At 48.4% G+C, this 22,324-nt stretch overlaps 1 protein-coding gene across 1 annotated transcript in view; it reads left to right on the top strand.

The window, feature by feature from the left end:
• PRDM5 (PR/SET domain 5) overlaps positions 1-22,324 on the top strand; it is a 104,142-nt gene that overhangs the window by 7,766 nt on the left and 74,052 nt on the right. The window contains exon 2 of the mRNA XM_087816221.1: positions 8,209-8,292. Within this exon, the coding sequence (XP_087672347.1) occupies positions 8,209-8,292 (84 nt within the window). The remainder of the gene's footprint in view (positions 1-8,208; positions 8,293-22,324) is intronic.

Genomic DNA, 22,324 nt, shown 5'->3' with positions numbered 1-22,324 from the left:
TGCTCCCAAAGCAGGGGACAACTGGGCAGTGACTTAAAGGTTGAGAGGAAAGTAGCCAGAAAGAGCACTCTAGGCAGCAGCTAGAGCAAGGGCCCTAGGAAGGGAGTTCACCTGCTGTGTCCAGACAAGGAGGCCCGCGAGGCTGCAGTGGGTGAGCCAGGGGCCCGAGTCTGGGGGAGTCAGGGAAGGGAGGGGTGCGAGCAGTGGAGTCACACCTCTCAGGCCCTTCAGGCCGAGGTTGGCTTTTCTGGGAGTGAAACGGGAGCCACTGCAGGACTGCAAGCCGAGGAGTGACGTGCTCTGTCTGACCTGAGTTTACCGGGGATCACTGGTCGGCTGTTGACAGGCGCGCCCGGGGCAAGAGGGTGAACTGGGGGGCCCGTGAGCGTTCTGCAGCAGTCCACGGGAGAGGGGTTGGTGGCTCAGGCCAGGACGCTGGCAGTGCTGGCAGACGGTGGTCACAGAATATGCTGCTGAGATATGGGCGAAGGAAAGGGGAAGGTCAAGGCCATCCCAACGATTTTAGCTCGTGAAATGGGAGGGCCGGATTTTCCAGTTCGTTCCTCAGCCCCCTGGAGAGAGAGCCTCCCACCAGTTCTGGGCGGGACCGAGGCTTCCCCTCACCCAGCCGCCCGAACACGCGAGCCCAGTGGTTGCTCATGAGAAGCGAGTAGCGTAGGGTGGGGGTTCGGCAAACGGTGCTGCGTGCAGGCCGCCAGGTACCCAGAACCTTCCCTTCCTCACAAGTCCCCCGCACTGCCCATTTCATATTCATGTCGTACGTGATGCGTTTCTTAAAGTGTCCTGGGCACGGGTGCGTTTCTTTTCTGTGACTCCCACCAGCACAGCAGAGTAGCAGAGGCAACTACAGTGACCTAAACCTTCGGGACCATCTTCTCTTCAAAACACGTTGGCAGTTGGGCCTTGCTGTCAGCTCAGTGGCTTAAAACGTCAGGGTGGGGCCCGGCCAGGTGAGCTCAGTGGTTGAGCGTCGACCTAGGATCCAGGAGATCGTGGTTCGATTCCCGGTCAGGGCACATGCCCGGGTTGTGGGCTCGATCCCCAGTCGGGGGCGTGCAGGAGGCAGCTGATCAATGACTCTGTCATCATTGATGTTTCTCTCTCTCTCTCTTCCTCTCCCTTCCTTTCTCTGAAATCAATAAAGATATATTAAAAGCAAACAAAGAAACAAAAAACAAAAAACACGTCAGGGTGGGAGACTTTGCAATTCGCCTGGCCTCAGGAAGGCAGCTTTAGCCCCAGCCCTCAAGCTCTTATTCCAGGTGGAGAGAAAGAGGCCACCAAGGCTTCCCAGCTAACTTCGCTCTCATTGAAGAGCTGCCGTGGTTTCTGCTTGCGCGTGTGGGCTCTCCTCGCTGTCGAAATGGGAAGGTAGGACATGTGGTTTTTCTACCTGGATGCATTGGTACCCTGAACATGCTCAGCGTCCCAGTGCTAAGGAGAGTGGGTGTAGGGAGGCAGTCACAGTGGGGAAGGAGGATTGGGGATTTTTCAGAATTGCACTTGTAGAACTGCACTTCGTTGAAGATCTAATTGTATTGCAAGGGAGCACGCATTTTACCATTGAAATACAATTATGTTCCAAGTGGGGACTCTAGGCTCCTTCTGTGAAAAGTCATCATTTTACATATAAATGATTCAGCTGCAGGTCGATTCACTTTAATGTAGTTCAGCTATATGTATATATTTTTTATTTGCTGAACCATTTCAAAGTAAATTACAGCCTTTATGACAATTTACTTCTCAATATTTCAGCATAAGGGCATCCTAAGTAACCATAATACCATTTTAACATCCAACAAAAATAACAGTAATTTCCCAGTGTCCTCTAATTCCAGCCCATATTCAGATTACTCCAGTTACCTCCAAAATGCTTTTATAGCTTTTTTTTTTTTTTGAACCAGGATCCAATCAAGGACCTCCTATTCCATTTGGTTGTGTCTATCAAACCTCTTTCAACAGCCTCCCGTTCCTGGTCCCTTTTTTCAGTCACAGTGACTTTCTGAGACCAGGCTCTTGTTTGTCGAGACTCGCAATCTGATTGTTTCCAGGGCTTTATTAACATGTCTCTCCATCCTCTGGATTTCTTCTCATCTGGAAGTTAGACACAGATGATTTTACCTTTTGTCTGTTTTTACGCACTGACACTGTGTATTAACTCTTCTTCCCATCCCGAGTTTGCTTTCTCCATTGCAGTAAATGGTGCAGCCTTCAAAGTGGGAACAGGAGGGAACGCAGGAAGCAGACACCTCCCTTGCACGCGTTTTATCCACGTGCTGGGCCTAGGCAGGCAGCAGGACCCCCAGGTGCGGGGTGAGAGACAGCCCGGGGAAGAAGTCTGCACGTGGTCTCGCTCCTGGCCTCTGGAGGAGCCCGGAGTCAGCCTGTCTGGTGCCCTGGCAGGCGGCGGGCATGAGGGCTGGAATGGTTCACTTCCTACTGCACTGAAGCAGGGGGTGCGTCCCGTCTGGTCTTCCCATGATTAGTACTGTGGGCGCTGGGTTCGTCTGATTTTCATATTGTAAAGGTGCCTTGTGCTTAACCAGTAATCTGTGAGCTGACACTGCACGGATTTCTATTTCACTGTCAATCTTTGGCCCAATGGTCTTAGCATCCATTGCTAATCCTTGGCTCAGTTATATTATTACGAATTTCAAAATGGTGATTTCACCCAAATGCTCCTCTTTTACTTGTAAGCTGGCACGAGGCTCCTCCATAAAGAATTTTCCTTCATCGCTCGCTGCTGTCTGGTCCTGCACTAGGGTTATTATGAGAAGGTAGGACACATGCCTGGTTCTTTCTCTCTCATTATTTTAGTAAGTTGTTATCCTCTAATGATGGCACTTGAGCGTTGGTTTTTTTGTGTGTGTTTTTTTTTAATTCTTTCTCTTTCTGACAATCATTATGGACTTAAGAACTTGCCAATGCGTTCCAATCAATTACACTGTTGTCAGATTCTTAAACAGCTCTAAACTTGGCAGATGGGAGCTCTTTCTAATAGAATTTAAGAGCTAGAAGAAATCTTAGAAATAGATCCCTAAGTCTATAGGTGAGGAAACTGAATCTGAGAAGTTTGTGACGTCCTGATAGGTCACTGCTGATTAATGGCAGACAAGGGTTAGGACTTGGTCCTCTGGAAGCCTCTGCTGGTGCAGTCCCCACCCTTCGAAGGGGTAAACTGCACTAAATCTTGCTTTCAACTAAATCTTGCTAATTATATTGAGCAAAATAACAGACAATGGCCCACATGTTTGCAATCACACATTTCTTGTTTATTAAAAGTTATTGTCTAGCCCAGTGGGGGGTGAATTGAATGGATTCATGATCTGCTTTGTCCAGAAACAGAAGAACAGCCGGGTTGTAGGCTGGGCATTGGGCGAGGCCAGTTTGGGACAGTCTGGTGTCTGTAGGTTGAATTTGTTTTGCCGTCACATTTTATTGGACCTGCACCAATTTTGAATAGTTGGAATTTATCTCCAATATAGAAAAGTAGGGATTTTGCATGCACACTTGAGTCATCAGCTTCCCTAAAATACAGGGTGTCCCAAAAAATGTATACACAAGTCAGTGTTTATTAACATACAGTTCATTTTCAAAATTAAGTGAGTTATCAGCTGTTAAAGTGTGTATACATTTCTTTGGGACACCCTATATTTGCAGCTATCCGGTAACATTGGGCCCCCATGGTGACAGGGCAGCTTTCAACCCAAGTGGAAAAACTTGAAGTGGGCATGGCCTAGGAGCCCCCCCCCAACCTCCCCCTGACCTGGCCTTGGCATACTTGTGTCTGATGTTCCCTCCTGCCCAACCTTGTAAGCATTTGAGACTGTGGCCCTTGAGATAGTCGGAAGGGAGGAATTCTAGGAGGGCTGTGCCGTGAACTCGCAGACTGCAGGTCAGATCAGTAACGCAGGCGCATGGGAACGGCTAGAAGATGGTAGAGCTGGCACTTCCTGGGCTCCTGTGAGAGCTTCAGCCGCTTAGTCCCAGAAGGTAACGCCAACAGTGACAGGAGTCAGCTGGAGAAGTGTGAAATTTTCAAGAAGCTGGCTTGAGACATTGGTTTCCTTCCTGTCATTAATTATGAACCTCACCTTAGGTGTTAATATGGTAGGCACATATATATGTACAGTAAAGCCTCGATATAACAGACTCATTCGGGTGAGGGGGTGTCCGTTAAAGCCCAAAGTCTGTTACATGGTAAAGTAGGTTTTCTGAAAGTGTATGTTAAAAAATTGACAAATTAGTTTACGTGTTTTTACTTATGTAGACACATTTGTATAATTAAAATTAAGTATGTACGAAGTTTAATTTCACAGAAAAGTTTTCTATATGTATTACAGTAGTTTTAAATTTATATTGAATAGGTCTAGTAAATGCCTGCATTCACCAGTCACTGTGAGTAAACAAATGCACTCGCTGGGGTAGGGCTTAGTGCACAGGTGAACTTTGCCACGCACACGTTAAAACCTGCAGAAAGTCACCCCACCCACAACAGAATGAATTACCTCTCAGGATGCGGTGTGATTTCCTGCTGATCATTCACTGAACAGTCTTTACAACTGGTGACTCTTGATTTAAATATGTAGGCTATAGTTGTAGATATGTAATATTTATTTATGTCGGCGAAATTACGACTGTTTTTTTCCAACATATAGCCTTTTTGCTAAAATGTGTTAAAAATAACAGTGAATTAATAACAAAAAAAAATCCTATTAATTTAATTGTAAGCAAATCTTGGTTCAAAGCATTTTAAAATTAATAAGGTGTTAATTTTCACGTGACATATGGACCGGAAATTTGGTCCGTTAAATTGAGGTCTGAAAAATCCAGGGTTTACTGTATAGATGTAATTTATATTATAATGAATCATATAAAAACTTTCATTTTTGTAGGTTGAAAATGGTCTAATTTTGACAATTTCATATGTTTTAACTAAAAGAAAAAGTAATTATATGTATAATATATATAAAGTGCCCCAAATCTCCTTTTCGTAGGTGTGTTACCCAAATTGGTTTGAAGCCCACTAGACAGAAGGGGCTTACTCTGAGGTTAGAATTTCCATAGGAAGAGGTTAGTGAATAAAGCGGTATATACAATAAAATTATAGTGGTAAGAAAGTGCTGCTTGTATAGTGGAAACCACAGTGAACAGAGTTGGAGGAGGGGTGGGTAGCAGGTGCCGGACCCCTTTAGGGGACGCTTGGGAAAGAGTGGGTCTGGTGAGGATAATAAGATCTTCACCTGAAGCCAAATACCAGTTTTCATTTTCTGCTGTCTCTCACCACCAGATGACGAAGAGTTGGCTATTCACATTTTTATAATCTTGAAGCCACAGAAACTCCGGTGTATTTGATCAGATTATCCTCACGCACTCACTGTGCACTTTGAAGGCCCTCTCCTCAAGTCCGGAGAACTAAACGTTCTCATACATGCCTCCTCTGTGTAGGTTTTTATGTCCACTTTTTTTAAAAAAAATATATCTTTATTGATTTCAGAGAGAGGAAAGGAGAGGGAGAGAGAGAGATAGAAACATCAATGATGAGAGAGTCATTGATCAATCCTGCAACCGGGCATGTGCCTTGACCGGGAATCGAACCCTGATCGCCTGGATCCTAGGTCAACGCTCAACCGCCGAGCCACGCCTGGCCGGGCATGCCCACGTTTTTTCCAGCTGTGGAGGTAGCCTATTGGTGAGTTGTGAAATTAAGTCACTGGGTCAAAACTAGTATTTTATCAAGAGTGATTGAAGTAGAGTAGGCAACATGGGAGTGCATTGTACAGAGCGAAGGGAGTATTGCTTCAGGAAATTTCTAGTCTAGTTTTATATGTGTGTGTGTCTCTCTGTGTATATGTGCATATGCTCGGCCGAGATGCAAAATGTATTTCTTCCTATGGGTTGAGGAAAGAATGAAAGCCGGATTTCTCGTAGTTTGGGTTACGCTAGAGTGATTGCCCGCTGTGGAGAGCGAGGCTCTGAAATCAGGGTTTGCTGCTGCTTTGAAACAGTCAAAGCTGTAAGTCCTCTAGGGCGTGTATTTGGGTTTCCTCCCTCTCCAGTCTTTTGCGGAATTTACCGACGCATTGTTTTTCCTCCAGATTTGTAGATCGGTTGCACTGGAAAGTGTGTACACAGATGATCACCTGCAGTTGTTAAAGGCCGAACACGTGACCAAGGGGAGTGAAAAGCTGAACTATTTCATGAATTCATTACCAAGACACTCCTGTTTTTTTTGTTTTTTTAAAATATATCTTTATTGATTTCAGAGAGAGGAAAGGAGAGGGAGAGACAGAGATAGAAACCTCAATGATGAGAGTCACTGATCGGCTAGCCCCCAACCCGGGCATGTGCCCTGACCGGGAATTGAACCCCGATCGCCTGAATCCTAGGTCGACGCTCGACCGCTGAGCCACGCCCGGCCGGGCATACACTCCTGTTTGTTGGCCTGTCTTCCAGCTTGGCCTCATCTTCCGTCGGTTTCCCCATTCAGCGCAGCCGTCAGGTCAGCGTGTTGAGCGACTGCTGTGAGCAGGCCCCTGGCGGGGTAATGACTAAACTTCGTCCACTGGGTCCTGTGCTTATCTGCCAGCGTTTGAGGGGTGGCCTGGGGAAGGGGACAGTGCCTGAGCCCTCCACCCAGAGTAAACCACAGGTTCCCAACCCTTTCTCTGATCTTTGTAGGCGAGTGACCTTAAGCAAGCAAGTGGTTTAAGCTCTTGGAGTCCCAGTTTCCTTCATCGTTAGCCGGGGCATCCTCACGTAGGATTGTTTGGCGTGTGGCACATAGCTCAGTAGATATTAACTCCCCTCCCTCCCCTTTCATTTCTTGTATAGCTTTTCATAACCGCCATTCAGTACTGGTGAGGTCCCCTGGTCAGGTGAGACCCCCTTTTATAGAAGCGTCTTTGGGGCTGTGTGTCCTCGGAGGAGTGATGCTGGATGTCGGTGTCAGCGCGAGGTGGCCCCCGAGGCACGGAGGCTTCCCGCTCTCTGCAGCCTGGTACCCGAGCCCTGGGCCAGTCCCTGTGTGTTACTGTAGAGAGCCGTGTCCCTGTGCCTCGGCGTGCCTGTGCGGGGCTGGTAGTCTCAACCTGAGGAATCTCGGGAGCGTTTTTCTGCCCCCAGGTTCACATTAAAGACCGGTCCTGGCTCTGCCATTGTCCTTGGCTTAGGCTTCGCAGGCCCTTTTCTTTGTCTGTAAAATGAGGGGCTGGGTCAGCTGGTTGTAATTCCTTTAAGCTGTAACATTTTCCTGTCCCAGGGGCTGGGTTTTCTGTTGTTCATTAAGCAGTTTGTATTCCTTGAAACGTTGGTGGAGGTTTTGGTGGTGGCTTCTCCTGCGCCTCAGTGGGAAGGGCAGGTTCTCCTGAAGACCAGGCGCAGGCGGGCTGGGAGGGGCCACCGGGGCCGTTCCCCTGCACACATCTCTACGGGACATCTGGCCGGCAAAGTCCACCCCACTCCCGCCATCTCCCCGGTCCGTGCTTCGTTGCCTTAGTGAGAAAAGTGTCCCTCACCCGTTGACCTGCCTTGCAGGTCCCCCCAGGACCGACTGCAGTCACTCTCTGTGCACCAGGGTTCTCGCAGCTCCCCGAATGCCCCTTCGGGAGCCTTTGATTTAACAAGCCCAGGGCCCTGACCCCCAGGTCCCATGCAGGTGGGCTGCAGGCGGGCACGCAGGATCGCTGCTTTCCGCTGTGCCCCTTGGCTGTTTGAAGATTGGCAGGAGAATTTAAACTTTATTTATGAAGTCTTCCTCTGAGAATGGCAAGCCTACTTCTTTCTTCTTCATAATTGGGGTGGACTTAGGACTTTTATGGAAACCAGGCGATCTTCAGCCTGGTGGGCTTGTCTCTCACGCCAGGCAGAGCCAGTGCTCCTCATTCCAGGACCACTGGCCAGAGGCAGGGACTCAGCTGCCTTGGGACTCGAATGTTATGCAACGTAACCCTTTGATCTTGGCTCCTGTATTTTTGGATTCAGGATCTTAGGCTAAAAACAGATTTAAGTTGGATTTCAAATATGTAAATGTTTTGTGTTGTATAAATTAGTTAATATTTTAAATGTGTCTCAATCATGGGGCATGAAGTTTCAGAGAAAAAAAGTTTTCCAGAAGAGAAATAATAGCTTATGTTAAGTAAGTGGATTGTCGAACTGATGCCTTTTCGCTGAATGGTCACTACTCAGGGTGAGAAGTTCGGACCGTTCGCTGGAGAGAAGAGAATGCCGGAGGACCTGGACGAGAGCATGGACTACAGGCTGATGTGGGAGGTGAGGATGGGCTGCTGTTTTAAATATTTAACGTATATTTCTCTTTATGCTGTTTAATGCATTCCCAAGGTAAGTTAATATGCATGGACTCCAGGTGACTGTTACAGCTTTTTAATGTCTCGGTTTAAGGAACCTGAGTAACTTGAAATTTTAGCATTGGAAGAAAAATACAGTTGAACTATCTTACTAGACGACCCCAGGACTCTGTAGTTTAGGTAGTTCATCACTGGAAACGAAATTTTCCGGGCATGAGCATGTTTGGATTTTCAAATAAGCTTGTGCTTGTACTGGATTTGGGATTAGATCACTGTACCTGAAACGACACGTTTCCTTCATTTCTATTTCCCAGTTGTAGTTCCGACGTATAGAAACAATCCTGAGCTCCAGGTCCGAGTGAGAAATCGCACCTTCAAATGTACCTTCCTTGAAAAACATGGTGCATGTGTCTATCTCAGCACAAGGACATTAGGGAAAAAACCAAACAGGATTTAAACTTTGCTCATTAAACAGGTCGTGCTGTTTCTTACTCTCCAGTTACGGTGTTGTGAGGATTCCAGCTGTTACACATTGTGGGCCACTCGAGGTACTCGGAGAGCAGTCTGCTTCCCTGCCTGAGCCCGACGTAATGGCAATTTAGAAGTTTTACATTTGTTTATTTTTCTAAATCTCCCCCCTTGGGGACTGATGAGGGAAACTGTATTTTTGATATCTGAGGCCAGTGGAGTTACCGGGCAGCTGGTCATTACAGTCTACTAGGTGGCTGCATATTACATAATGCAGCATACTAAAACTTCATGGCTTTGTTTACTTTTGCCAGCAGAAAAGATTTTGTGCCTCTGGCTAAATAACATGTTTTCAAAACTGTTGCTACCAAAATATATGATTGCAAGATTTGCAGGTGTTTTTGTAAGAATTGTTAATCTCTTATGATTATAGAAAATTATTACTTCAAAATAAATGTACATACCAGGTGAGCTGGGACCCTTATGGAATTGGGCTTTAAAACAATAAATAGGGATTTGGGGGGAACTTCCTTCCCATCTCCCCTTCTCCTCTTCGCTTACACACTGGGGTGGCTCCTCTCTCCTGGCTCCAAACCAGGGGAGACCTGGTGGAAGCGTAGTTCATGGCTGCAGAAAAGCCGGACTGGAGAAAGTGACTGGCTTCCGAGGCCAGAGTGTGGACCTTGTCCTCTGCTGCTTCTTTTTTTGAATCCTCACCTGAGGATACTTTTTCATTGCTTTTCAGAGAGAGTGGAAGGGGGGGCGGAGAGAGAGAGGGGGGTGCAACATCAGTGTGAGAGAGACACATCAACTGGTTGCCTCCCTCATGTGCCTCGACCGGGGCTGGGGAGCGAGTCTGCAGCGGAGGTCCGTGCCCTTGGCTGGAATAGAACCCGGGACCGTTCAGTTTGCGGGCCGGCGCTCTAGCCACTGAGCCCCAGCGGCCAGGGCTGTACTCCGCTGCGTAAATCTTGACCTCTGTAACTCGTGCGGCAAGAGCTGGGCCTGCCAGGTAGGTTCTGAATGTATTTGTCCATCCCTTGCGTGGAAACTTGTGGCCGGACTCACATGAGGACTCGAGCGAGCCTGCCCAGGGTCAGTCCCGGAGGAGGCACCCCGGGGGGGGGGGGGGGGGGCTGGGGACAGAGCCGTGACGGGAGGCCCTCAGCAGTGAGCTGAAGGGGAGCCCAGCGTCCACTCACTCTAACTCAGCCCTCACGGAGGAGACGGGCTCAGAGAAAGGAGTGGGCTTCTGGCCCGAGAACACGGGCGTGGAGGATTCGCGCTGCTTTCCTCTGCTGCAGAATGAGGCCGCTGCTGGGAATTCTTCACAAAGCAAAACCAGGCCTGGTAAGTGAAGCATGAAGGCGTGATAGGAAGGGTTAGCAAGTTGTTGTTTTGGTGGATTCTGAAATGTATGTGGAAATCCAGAGGACCACGAATTACCAAAGCGGCTTTGAAGTGAAGGGATAAAACCGGAGGACTCAGAGTGCCGGATATCATGGCTTATTATAAATGAATTTTAATTTAATACTGTGGTGTTGGCACAGGGATAGACAAGTAGCATTGTTTTTGACAGAGATGTCATTAACAATATGGTGAGGAAAGGACGGCGTTTACAATAATAGTGATCCTTGTGGCTAAAAAGTATTCTGACCTCTAACTCACATCACATATAAAAATCAGTTTAATATCAGTGTAAATGCAAACATGTCAGGTAAAAACAATAAGCCTCTAGAAGGAAATGTAGAAGATTTTAAGGTAGGTGGAGGTTTCTTAAACAGTAAGCAGTACACACTGTGAAGGGGAAAATGGTAAATTGGAGACCAGTAAAATTAAGAACTGTTTGCTAGAAGATACCACGAAGAGCATGAAAAAGCAGGTAACGGGGAGAAGAGATTCCTAATGCATTTGTCTGCAAAAGGATTTGTGTCCAATATATATTAAGAACTACGAATTGATTTCAAAATAGAAAAATGGGCAAAACACTGGATCAGGCTCTTCCCACAAGAGGATATCCAGACGGCCAATAAACGTGAAAGAGGCCAAGTTCATTGCCGCCTGGGACATGCAAACAGCAGCAGAATGAAGGCATCGAGGGCATTTCATCCGGAGCCCGATGTGGTCTGTTGCCTGGGCGAGGAGAGCCCTGGGCCTGCTGTGCGGGGAACGGCCGAGGGAGCAGGAGTCTGCAGGGGCCCGGGCAGGCAGGCGTCGGTTCTGTGGTCGAGGAGCGATGCGACGGTTGCTCGGCCTGGGCCTCAGCAGCGCGTTGGTGAGAAGTGGCCCGTTTCTGGTTGCGAGTGGTTGGAGGTAACGCACACCCGTGGGGCTTGCAGATGCATTGGGGTTGAAAGAGAAAAGTCCAGGACGACTTGGAAATGTTTGGCCTGAGCCACCTGGGTGGAAGGTGGTGACGCATCTGAGATGGGCAGTTGGAGGGTGAGGGTGAGGGGGTGGGTCAGTGAGGGGACTGCTGCACCCTGACCTGAAGACAGGGCGTCTTACTCATCTCTGCTTCGGGGTATCTAGAACATCAATATAATTGGATAAAAGTGCGGGTTATGTCCTAGTCAATAGTTAATAACTCCTTGATGTTCAATAAACATAGTGAATAAATGCATGTTATTTCTAACACTGGCATTCTTAGACAATGTAAAATTTAAAGGTTAAAAAACAACAACGGCTTATCGATTCCCTTAGTACTCTGCTCCCTTGGGTTTCCTGCTCTGTGGATGTTTTGTTTTTTGTGAAGATGGTGATTTGACTGGAGGATGGTTTTAGAGAAGCTGATCGGTTGGATATTAAGCTGGACGTTTTGTTTAGATGTTTTCCTCTCTCTTTGCAGTTATTTTGTGATTACAGCTGCTCTGCTGTTTGGGAACTTGATTCAGCACCAGGTTTCCAATGTGTTTTAGTTTTTGGGAAAAATGTTTTCAGTTGTTTAAAATCTTTTATTTTCCGTGATTGTTTATGGAAGTCTTTTTAGGTGTTTGGAACAAAGAATTGTCTTCACCAAATGTTTTTCTTTTGCAGACGATAACATTTTGCTTTAGGTTCCGAATGGAACCACTTAGTGTGGACATCAGTGGGCAGATACCACCCAGGAGGCCCCGTGGAATGCCGGGAGTCCCCAGGCAAACCCCGTGGCCGTTCCTCCTGAGCGGTCCTCCGGGCGGGATGAAGCAAAGCGGGGGGGGGGGGGGGGGGGGGTGCTCTGTGTCTCCTGGAAGTCCTCCATTGGTTTCGTGGTTGTCTTTTTCTGCTTTTCACAAGAAGGCTCCTACCAGAGTATGTCAGCCGACTTCAGCCATGCAGTCAAACCTGACTTATGATTAGAGGAATCCTGGGAATCCAGGTCAAGTAGTTTAGTTAAAAATACAAGAAACACAGCAACATCTGCATTGTTGGAGAACTTTCACTGTATTTGTGGCCCTGATCACAACTTACAGTGCTATAGGAATTTTATCAATAGATGCATTTGACTCCAAAAAACAGCAGCCTCATCCTGTTTAAACAATGAGGACTATGTAGAATAAGAGGAAATTCAATAGTGTAGCGGGCTTCAGGGATGGTTGATTAATTAGCATGATGTTACCCACTGTCTTTCCTCCTTGGCGCTTTGCTGACCTTGGCAGTGGCTGCTTCCGCAAGCTGGTGTCAGGTGCCAGGCAGGTGCAGACAAGGCAGTGTCCTTAGGGCCCAGGATAACTTCTCCAGAGCCCTTGCTTGCCTTCTAGCACATCTCAAATACAGGGGGGGCCAAAGTAGATTTACAGGCGTTCATATGGAAAATAATACAGCAATGAATAAATAACACAAGAATGAACTGTGTTTCGCCTACTCACAAGTGTAAACCTGCCTTGGCCCCGCCTGTCCACCACAGAGTCAGTCTTGACCTGGCAGGCAGTGGGGTTGCCCTGTCCCCGGCGGGAGAGGCCTGGAGCTGGGGAGGGCCTCGTTTAGGGGGGGAGGCCACGGGAACAGTTTTGTTCTCTGGGGAAGTAGGATGGGTGTCTGCTCCCGGGCAGTGTGCGCTCCGTGAGGATGATGCATCTGTTGCTTGTTTAATCAACAGCTACTGTGTCTTGTGCTGGGTTTACCTGGAGAGAGACCCCACCTGGCAGAGACGGTGAAGCTCAGTGTCTGGAAGGAGCCCCGGGTTTGTGTCTCATTGTTTCCCTGTTCCCCAGTGTCCCTGTTGGGGAGCCTGGAGAGCATGCCTGGTGAAAGTCTGTTTGCTTCTTAGAACCTCCTAGAAGAGCAGCGCTTCTGGCGATTCTTTCTAAGGATGGGGCAGGTATTTCCAGTACAGAGAGTGTGAGTGGAGGCAGGGAAATGTGGGTGAAGGGAGATGCGGGCATCAGCAGGTCCTTATGCTTCGGAACACTCATTTTCATTACGCGTCACCTATGACGACGTGATGCAAACAGCAACGGGCAGGAAGTTGAAGTCCCACATTCTTGTGACTCTCTCTTGCAGATCACTTTGTGCACATTTCCTGGCATATTTAACACCAACAGGAACTATATGAGTTTTGTCTTTATCTTATTTCCACATAAGCATAAGAAATGTTGATATTGCTTATCTGGCTTGTGGTCACTGAGGGAGCCATCTCTTCTCCATAATAGTTTACACAAGAGTGTCGGAGGCCTTTGTGAATTTTTTATAGTGGCTTTATTGAGATTTCATTCACACACCATAAAATTCACCCTTTAAAATGTATAATTCAGTAGTTTTCAGTGTGTTCATAGAATGTGAGGTCATCACCACTAATTTTAGAATATTTTTATCGCTCAAAATAAAAACCCTGTACCTATTAGCAATTGCTTTTGCATATTTTATGTAAATATTACATTTTTATATAATACCTCATGTAAATTACATTTTAAAGAGCCATGCTCCTCTAAGTAATTTTTGAACGCGATATTCCCATGTTTTCCTCTGAGATGTGACTTTGGCTCTGTCTTCCTGCATGGCCAGCTTTCTCATGGAGGGGGATGAGCCCCTGCTAACCTGGCCTGGCCCCCAAGACCACCACCAGCCCTGCTAGCTGCTCAGCCCAGGGCCCGACGGCCACCACTGCGCTGTTGGAGTTGGCATGCAACTCGAAATCTTTTCCCCGTCTTTGTTTTCATCTGTTTTCTGTATTTGTGTGGTGTCGGCCTTGGCTTTCAGGGTGGCCCGACCCAGGGCCCTGGGTGGGCCAACAGGAGATGATTGACCACGTGCCTTAGGTCAGCAAATTTGGTCAGCGGTCCACTTCAGATATTCCCACCAGTTCTTCAGGGGGCCAGCCAGTCCCTCTTGACGTCACCATAGGCTGAGAGCCCTGTGCATCTCTGCCCAAGAGAGAAGGGAGCTTGTCTGCCGTCCAGCAGTGGGACCTCCCGCCCGAGAGCCTGCAGGTGACATGCGCCCTGCTGCACAGGCCACACTTAGAACAGGAGTCTTCTCCTCCCTCCCTACGGGCATTGCCAGAGCCTCGTGAGCAGTGGCTGGCATCTCGGCCCACGGAAGGACATATTCCTCCTGTCAGGACCAGAAGCTCAGCTGCTTCAGAGAGACAGCAACCTGCAGCCAGGGACCAGTGTCCTCAGCACCCATGCTCCGCAGTGCTGTGTAGGGAAGGGACAGCTTGCGTTGATTGCTTTGACGTTGGCTAGAATTTTCAGAACAGTGAAATAACAGTGGTAGTAATGAGCAATCTCGTCTTATTCCTGGTTTTAACATTAGTGCTTGTGTGTCTCACCGTTAAGTATATTGGCTCTGATTTAAATTGGCTATGGTTTTCATATTAAAATAATATCTTTTATTCTTAGTGAACTAAGAGTCTTTATTAGGAATGTGGTGAGAAGTGAAACCAGTCAGATGGAGTTACTTCAGATGAGGTTTCTTTGGCTTTAATCTTCTCTTGTGATTCTGAAGCAGAAATCCCATTTTTAATTATACGTATTTAATCTTGATTTCATCTAATAAGTAAAGACAGAAAGAAAAGATCACATTTCACTTCTCCTGCTCCTGCTCCCACTTTCCAGGCTTTGTTGATCTGGGGTTAAGTCATTATTACAGACTTCACATATTAATCTTCTGTTTCAATAATAGAATTTTTTACTGTTGGGATTTTTGAGTTCCTGGTTTTGACTCCTTGGCCAATTGATTGGGAAAATCTTCATTAGTGAGAGTGACCTAAATCTGGATAAGCCTTTTATAAAGTACATAACATTTTGCAAGGCGTGCGTCAGAGCCTGAGATGCCGGAGGAGCTAATCGAGCACCTATTTAAATCAGATCACGTGCCCAGTCTCTAGGAAAGTATGTGCTTGGGTGCTGGAAAAAAAACAAAAAAAAGCTGTTCTTGCAGAAACTTTGTGTTATTTTTTGAGACATCATGGAGAATAGAGAAAATGATGTCTCCGGGGGGAAAAGGTAGATTTTGGAAATTGCCAAGTTCCTCAACGATTTGAGTGAAATACCAGACACATTGAGAGTGGTTTGGAAAGTGCTGACCACTGGAAGCCCATAGGATGTAGCAGAGTTGGAGGTAAATCAGTAATAATTTTCAAGCCCGTTAGAGCCCCAGGGACATAAAAACTTTTGATTTGAGTGAAACATTTGACAGTGGCTGGGATGGTGACTTTGTGCACAAGATGGTGACAGTGCAGCTAGAAGGGTGGACGGATGGCTGACCGCTTATAAGCCAGAGTGCTGCGGGTTTTAATCAAAAGGTAGGCTCTGCCTTGGCTCTTCCCGTACAGTGTTTTTATCAGAGACTCTTGGAAATTGAGTACACGCTCAGTCAGATCCCAGGTAGGTAGGAGCTGGGGGCCAGGTAATATTTATTCACTTCTTTTATTGTGGTAAAAACCATAAAATTTACCATCGTAACCTTTTTGTAAGGGCACAGTTCAGTGGTGTTAAGCATGTCGACGCTGTTTCGGAGCAGGGCTCCGGGAGTTCTTCATCTTGCGAATCTGCAACTCTGCACCCGCTGATCCGCTTTCTTTGCCCCTGCCCCCAGGCCCTGGTAACCGCCGTTCTACGTTCGGTTTTTAGATTGGGCTGATTTGGAGACCTCATATCGATGGAAAATACAGGGTTTGTCCTTTCCTGACTGGCTTGGAGTAATGCCTAATGTTTTCAGGGCTCACCGATGTTGTAGCCCGCGTCGCGGTTTCCGTCCTTGGCCGAGGCTGCATGTTGTCGCAGGGTCTGTCTGCCCGCCCCGCTGCCCCGGACACTGGGGCTGCTCCACCTCGCGGGCATTGAGCCGGGTGTGCGAGTATCTCCTCGAGACTTTCTTTCAGCTCTTTGGGCGCATACCTACAGGGGGACCCCTGGGTCACACTGCGGGATCTGTTTTGAATTTCTGAGGAACCTCCCTCCCGTTTTCCACAGCGGTTGCTCCGCTTTGCAGTCCCACCAGCGGCGCCCAAGGCTCCGATTTCTCTGCACCCTCGCCAATACCTGCTGTTTTCTGTTTTTTGTTTCTTTTAAATAGCAGCCATCCGGATGAGTGTGAGGGATCGATAATATAAGATATACAGCCAGTATTCAAACACTGAGTAACTAGAGTGATGCTTACGTGAGGAAATGAAGCGCGGAGAAATGTAAAGTCAGTTTCCAAGTTGAAGGTGGGCACCGGTTTTGACTCGCAGCAAACGCCTCCAGGCTTACGGGACTTTTATGGACATTCTGGTCAGCAGTGTGGCTTGGTGGCGAGACCGAGGCCCCGGCTGCAGTCAGAGCCGTGGAGTGTCGAGGTCACCGGAGAGGAGGGGCGCTCTCGCTGCCGCTGCGCCGACTGGACCAGCCTCGGCCGAGTCTGGGCCCGGCCGGATCTGGACGCTGGCAAGCGGCTGGCGCGGCGCCAGGAGCAGCTGAGCGGAGGAAGGGCCTGGAAACCCGGGGCAGGGGCCGGCGCACAAGCAGGTGTCCTCTCCATGGGGCGGACGGGGTGTCATGAGGGGGCCCGAGGCCTGGCTTTCAGTGAGGACAGAGCACCAGTCATCTCGGGGACGCAGAGGCCAGTCCACTCAGCCCGAGCAACCCGCCCGGCGGGCCCTGGGCTGCGGGTCAGCACGTCGGGGCCTGCGGCTGTGCTGGGGGACAGGGCTGCTCGGACCCGCAGAGGTGCCGGGGGCTGGGCGGCCTCCTCCTGCTGCTCCCCCTGCTCCTCCTGCTCCTCCTCTTCCTCCTCTTCCTTCTCCTCCTGCTCCTCCTCTTCCTCCTCCTCTTCCTCCTCTTCCTCCTCTTCTCCTCCTCCTCCTCTTCCTCCTCCTCCTCTTCCTCCTCTTCCTCCCCCTCCTCCTCTTCCTCCTCCTCTTTCTCTTCCTCCTCCTCCTCCTCCTCCTGCTCCTCCTCCTCTTCCTCCTCCTCTTCCTCTTCCTCCTCCTCTTCCTCCTCCTCCTCCTGCTCCTCTTCCTCCTCCTCCTCTTCCTCCCCCCGTCCTCCTCTTCCTCCCCCCTTCTGTGGCGCCCTCTCCGTGCACAGTGCCCCCCTGTGGAGTCTGGGGCTCTGTGCTCTGTGGGGGTCCCCTCACCCGAGCGTGTCCCTGGCCCACTGCAGGGATCCTGCCGCGTCCAGGCCTCCCGGGTGCGTCGTGAGGGTTCGAATATTTTCAAGGGGGCAGTGAGGCCCCAGCCTACCTTGTTCAGCCTCCGCATTCGCCGTTTCGTTTGCTCGCCCCTCCAGGTGTGTTTTCCCGCGTGTCGGCCTGTCTCCGGATGCCAGCGTCCGTGGACTCCGCTCCTGCGGCAGCGCGGGTGCGTCTGTAGGCAGGGTCGTTCGGCTTGTTTGCCAAGACCTTTGCCTGCTGCTACGCAGCAAATGAAACGCGAGCGCCGCGGGCCGACTGTGAGTCCGAGCAGCTTGCTTTGTTTGGACCTGAGTATATAAGCTGTTGCGTGGTTACTTAGTTTTTGGCCTGTTTTAGTAACAAATTGTAGTGCTAATTTATATTTAGTATAAAAAAGTGGATTTAATGAATTTTTTCTAAAGTTACGTAGGGTATTTTATATAAGTCAAAATCCACTCTCGCACATGCACCTACTTTGCGTTCACTGGACGCCCTCCAAGCTGCTGGAAGTTTGCATCGATTTCTACCTGAGGAAGTCCGCGTTTTCATTTCCCATAAAGAAGATTAATGTTTGCGGGCTTGAATAAATTCCCTTTAATGATTTCGCCTATAATTCCCTTGCTGCATGATGAATGAGTACTCTGAAAGTGCTTTGTTCTTTGAAGAATTTTTAGGACGGCTCAGATAATTAATGTTTTGATGTGCATATTTGTTGCTTTTTAACTTTTGATGAACGAATCATGTTTTTATTTTATTTTAAAGGTTTTAAATTGAGTTTTAGAGACAGAGGAAGGGAGAGGGAAGGGGCAGGGAGAGAGAAAAATCATGGAGAGCAAAACATTGATTGGCTGCCTCCTGCATGCCCCCATTAGGACTCGAACCCACAACCCAGGCATATGCCCTGACCCGGAATTGAACCAGCAGCCCTTCAGCGCATGGGATGATGCCCAGCCAACTGGGCCACGTCGGCCAGGGCACAAATCATGTTTTTAAAAAATCGTTCCTTCTGACAGGCCCTAGAGATCAGTTGAAACACGTACATATTATTTTCTCATTGAAGATGATAATTTTGTATTTTTCAACCCCAGACATTTCAAAACCCAAAGGAGGGTTGTATTGACACACTGCCCAGGTCTTGCATTCGGCCTCCAGTTTGCGTATTAGTGTCGATTGCAGGTGAGCAAAGGAGGGCTGTGTTCTTACGTGTAGAGGAGACTGTAGGTCTTGGTGCTCTGAGCCTGTCTTGAATCTGTGGGCTTCATGCCAGGTCAGGGAGCGGTGGGCGATGTTTCCACCAGGATGCTCCTTTTCAGGAGCGTGTGTGACCAGCACTGTCACAGAGCGCCTGCTGTCCACGCAACCCACCAGACTCAGCACCGTGAGGATCTCTGTGGCAGGCCAGTTAGCCTGTTTTTCTTGAATTCTGCCGCGTTGAACCTTCCCTGGGAACCGCCGCCGACCACCTGCCCTCACTTCAGTATATTCATCTCATCTCCATGGAGCAAAAGGACCCTGATGGGTTGTCTCATCTCTCATTTAACCTCTGGGGTCAGAGACACTCACCTGAACACCTGAAATCCAAAAAGCCCTGAAAGACACATTTCTTTTAAAAATAACATATTTAGCAGCAAACCCTGACCTTGAACCTAAGTGAGGCTGCTTCGTAGCCTTTTGTTTTCTTCCCCCCTGGAGTTACAGAAATGGGAACGCGTTCGGCTGTGGATGCCGCTCCAGCCCTGCAGAGTGTTACGTAAACACAGGCTGTGCACTGTCACCTTCCTCAGACAGGTTAGGGAGTCCGTTCTCCACAGCAGCGGGCTGAGCGGTTGTGATGTGTAGGAGCATTTCCCGTTCTGTTTACGTAGAAGCCCGAGAACTACAGGCACATCTGAAGGAGAGAACCATTGAGGGCAAGTGTAATAGGGTAACAGTGCTGAGTAAGGCGGTGGGTTTTAGAGTCAGGAAGGGGCCCTTTGTCAACGAAAGTAAACGTCATGTGTGTTCATGAGACAGATGTGATAACACCCACGGGCACAAGTTGTCCTGTCTTCCAGGAGTTCACGGCAAACAACATGCGGGCATTGTCCCCACACACCCAGCGAGACATTTGGAAGGTGGAGTCATGGGTCCAGGGAGTGGTCATTAGAGCTTAATACTAGGGCATTTATTTTGTTGTTAAGCCTCCCCCGAGGATATTTTCTCCATTGGTTTTCAGAGAGAGTGGAAAGGAGAGAGAGAGAGAGAAACATCGGTGTGAAAGAGACATCGATTCATTGCCTCCTGAACATGCTCCGATGAGGGGAGGGTTGGTGTGGGGAGTGAACCTCAACTCAGATACTGCCCTTGGCTAGGAATTGAACCCGCAGCCCTTTGGTGCTTGGGCTGACACTAACCACTGAGCCACACCGGCCAGGGCAATGCGAGGGCTTTTACATTGCCCAGGACAAGTTCCAAGTTCTTCTCATTCCTGTGTAACAGCTGCCAGTGAAGTGAGATGCCTGTGTACAAAGAAGGTGCTTTTGTCACTTTGTGATTTTATTTTATTATTTTTTATTCTTTAAAATATGTCTTTATTGATTTCAGAGAGAGGAAGGGAGAGGGAGAGAGAGAAGGAAACATCAATGATGGGAGAGTCATTGATCGGCTGCCTCCTGCAGGCCCCCGACTGGGGATCGAGCCCTGACCAGGAATTGAACTGTGACCTCCTGGTTCGTAGGTAGACACTCAACCACTGAGCCGCGCTGGCGGGGCTGCTCTTATTTTTTTTATTGTTGACAGTTGTCACTTCGTAACTTTAGATGACTTCTCTTAAAAGGTAGTTTGTTGCAAAATTAAAAACACTCTCTTAGGGAAAGTCCACTTTAAAAAACTCAAACCAGTGTCACATAATACCTTTTGAGTGTCAGTTTCCCCAGCTTTGTCTCTCGGTTGTGTTCTCCACCTGTACTTTTAATGGTTTCTTGTGCCTTTATGAGATGAAAATGTAATAGAACAGTATTTATGGTCAATAGTTTCCTTATGTGTTAAATTCTTGATGTAAGTTTGATATCTCTATATACACTAGTGAAAGTATACTCAGGCAGCCCTATAATATAAAAAACTTAAGATTTGGAGAAAACTGATGAGATGGGAACTGTAGAAACATATATATTTTTTAATCTTGTAAGAGGAACTGATTATAAATAATCAGAGCTAAAATTCAGAAAGAACATGTGCAGATCCCTTTCCTACTCATTCCCTCACCTTCCTTCATTTAATATGACTAAATCCCTTACACGAAAAGTGCGTCTATCTTTGACTTAAAGGCTTTTGCATTTGCATTTTTTTACACAACATGATGTAGGTTATAAATCATTTATCGTGGATTCTGAAGGGAAAGAAGCAGGGACGTGAGGACCTCCTGGGTCCCACAGCTGCAGGGACTAGAGTTTTTCGGTACCCGATGGGCCCAGAGGTGGGTGCCTGCACCGCCTTCCCATAAACTTAAGCAGAAAGCCAGTCAGGCCCCAGGCTTCTGACCTGTAGACGATGGGATGAGAATAGCATTGTTTTAAGCTCTTCTGTTGGAGGTAATTGTAGCACTGAAGCAACCCAATGGTAATGCTGGTTCTGGAACTGGGAGTGACTGTTGTTGCCTATGACAAATTACCCCAAACTAAGTGGCTTAGAACAACACCCTTGTTCTTTATATTGCAGTTCTGTAGGTGGGACAGCAGGCGTGCTGGCCAGGCTGGGTTCTTACCTGGAGGCTTGAGGACAAGTTTACTTCAAGTTCCTTCAGGTGGTCGGCTGAATTCAGCTCCTTGCGGTTGTAGGACTGAGGTCCCTCTGCTATTGCTGGCTGTTGGCCAGAGACTGCTTCATTCCCTAAATCCCTCAGGGGCCACGCTAAGGCCGTGTGTGACCCATCCACCTCAGCAGAGGAAAATCCCCCTCCTGTCGACATCGTCTCATGCTTCCAAGCTCTGTAACTTCTCTGCCCACTGGCCAGAGAAAACTCTACTTTTAAACAGCTCCTGCAGTTGGATTAGGCTCCCTTAGGGTAATCTCCCTTTTGTGATCCAACAGGATCATAGGAATGATACTCCTATGGGTTCCACCCACACACAAATAGGAGGGCATCCACAGGAGTGATGGGTCATAAGGAGTCACTCTCACAATTCTGCTCACCAGGTGGCACCTGGTGGCCAAGGGTGTAGGTATATTGAGGTAAGATGACAGGGGGGGTCTGGAACCAGATTGTCTTGGTTTAAACCCTGGCTCCAATGCCTTACAAGCTTCAAGACCTTAGATAAGTTATTTGTTCTGTTTGTGCCCCAGTACCCTTGTCTGTTAAATGTAACACCCACCTCATAGGTTTGGTTAGAGGAGCAGATTATATAATACGTGCAAACAGCTTGTCAGCACAGAGCTGATATAACATGTTAGTTATTGTGACTATTACTGTTCTCTAAAGCAGGCTCTCTTTGATGTTTTAGTTTCTGTAGAATGAATTTAACCAAATGAAACCCACGCGTATGTTTAGTAAAAGTGACATCATTGTGATGGAAATGGGAGCCCTTCGTCCTCATGGCATTGGACTCACGGCAGCACCTCTCTGGCGGGAGTGTGGGCACATCCCTGCTCCAGGCACAGGGTGCGTGTTCTTAGGTGGTCTGGCCAGCCGTGTGTGTGTGCACCTGTCTCAGCCTCAGCTTAGTGGTAGTGATGCTGTGGGTAGAGTGCCCGGGGCGCTCACCTGGCCCCCACAGGCCTCCCCCAGCCAGAGCCAGTGCTGCGGCTGGAAGGGCCCTGTGGTTACGATGCCAGATGCTCCTCAGCAGCAACCATCGTGAGTGGTGAGGGCACCAGGCCTTTGTCAGGCACGGACACTGGCACTGCAGCCAGAAAGGCCCATGTCAGCGCTCCCATCACCTGTGCGATGCTGCTGCTGCGGGAGAGGTCGAGGGGCT

The sequence above is a fragment of the Miniopterus natalensis genome, chromosome 4 (assembly GCF_054644295.1).
Source record: "Miniopterus natalensis isolate mMinNat1 chromosome 4, mMinNat1.hap1, whole genome shotgun sequence".
Taxonomy (NCBI): domain Eukaryota; kingdom Metazoa; phylum Chordata; class Mammalia; order Chiroptera; family Miniopteridae; genus Miniopterus; species Miniopterus natalensis.
The sequence above is the reverse complement of the archived record's forward strand: the minus strand, read 5'-3'. Positions and strand labels throughout refer to the sequence as shown.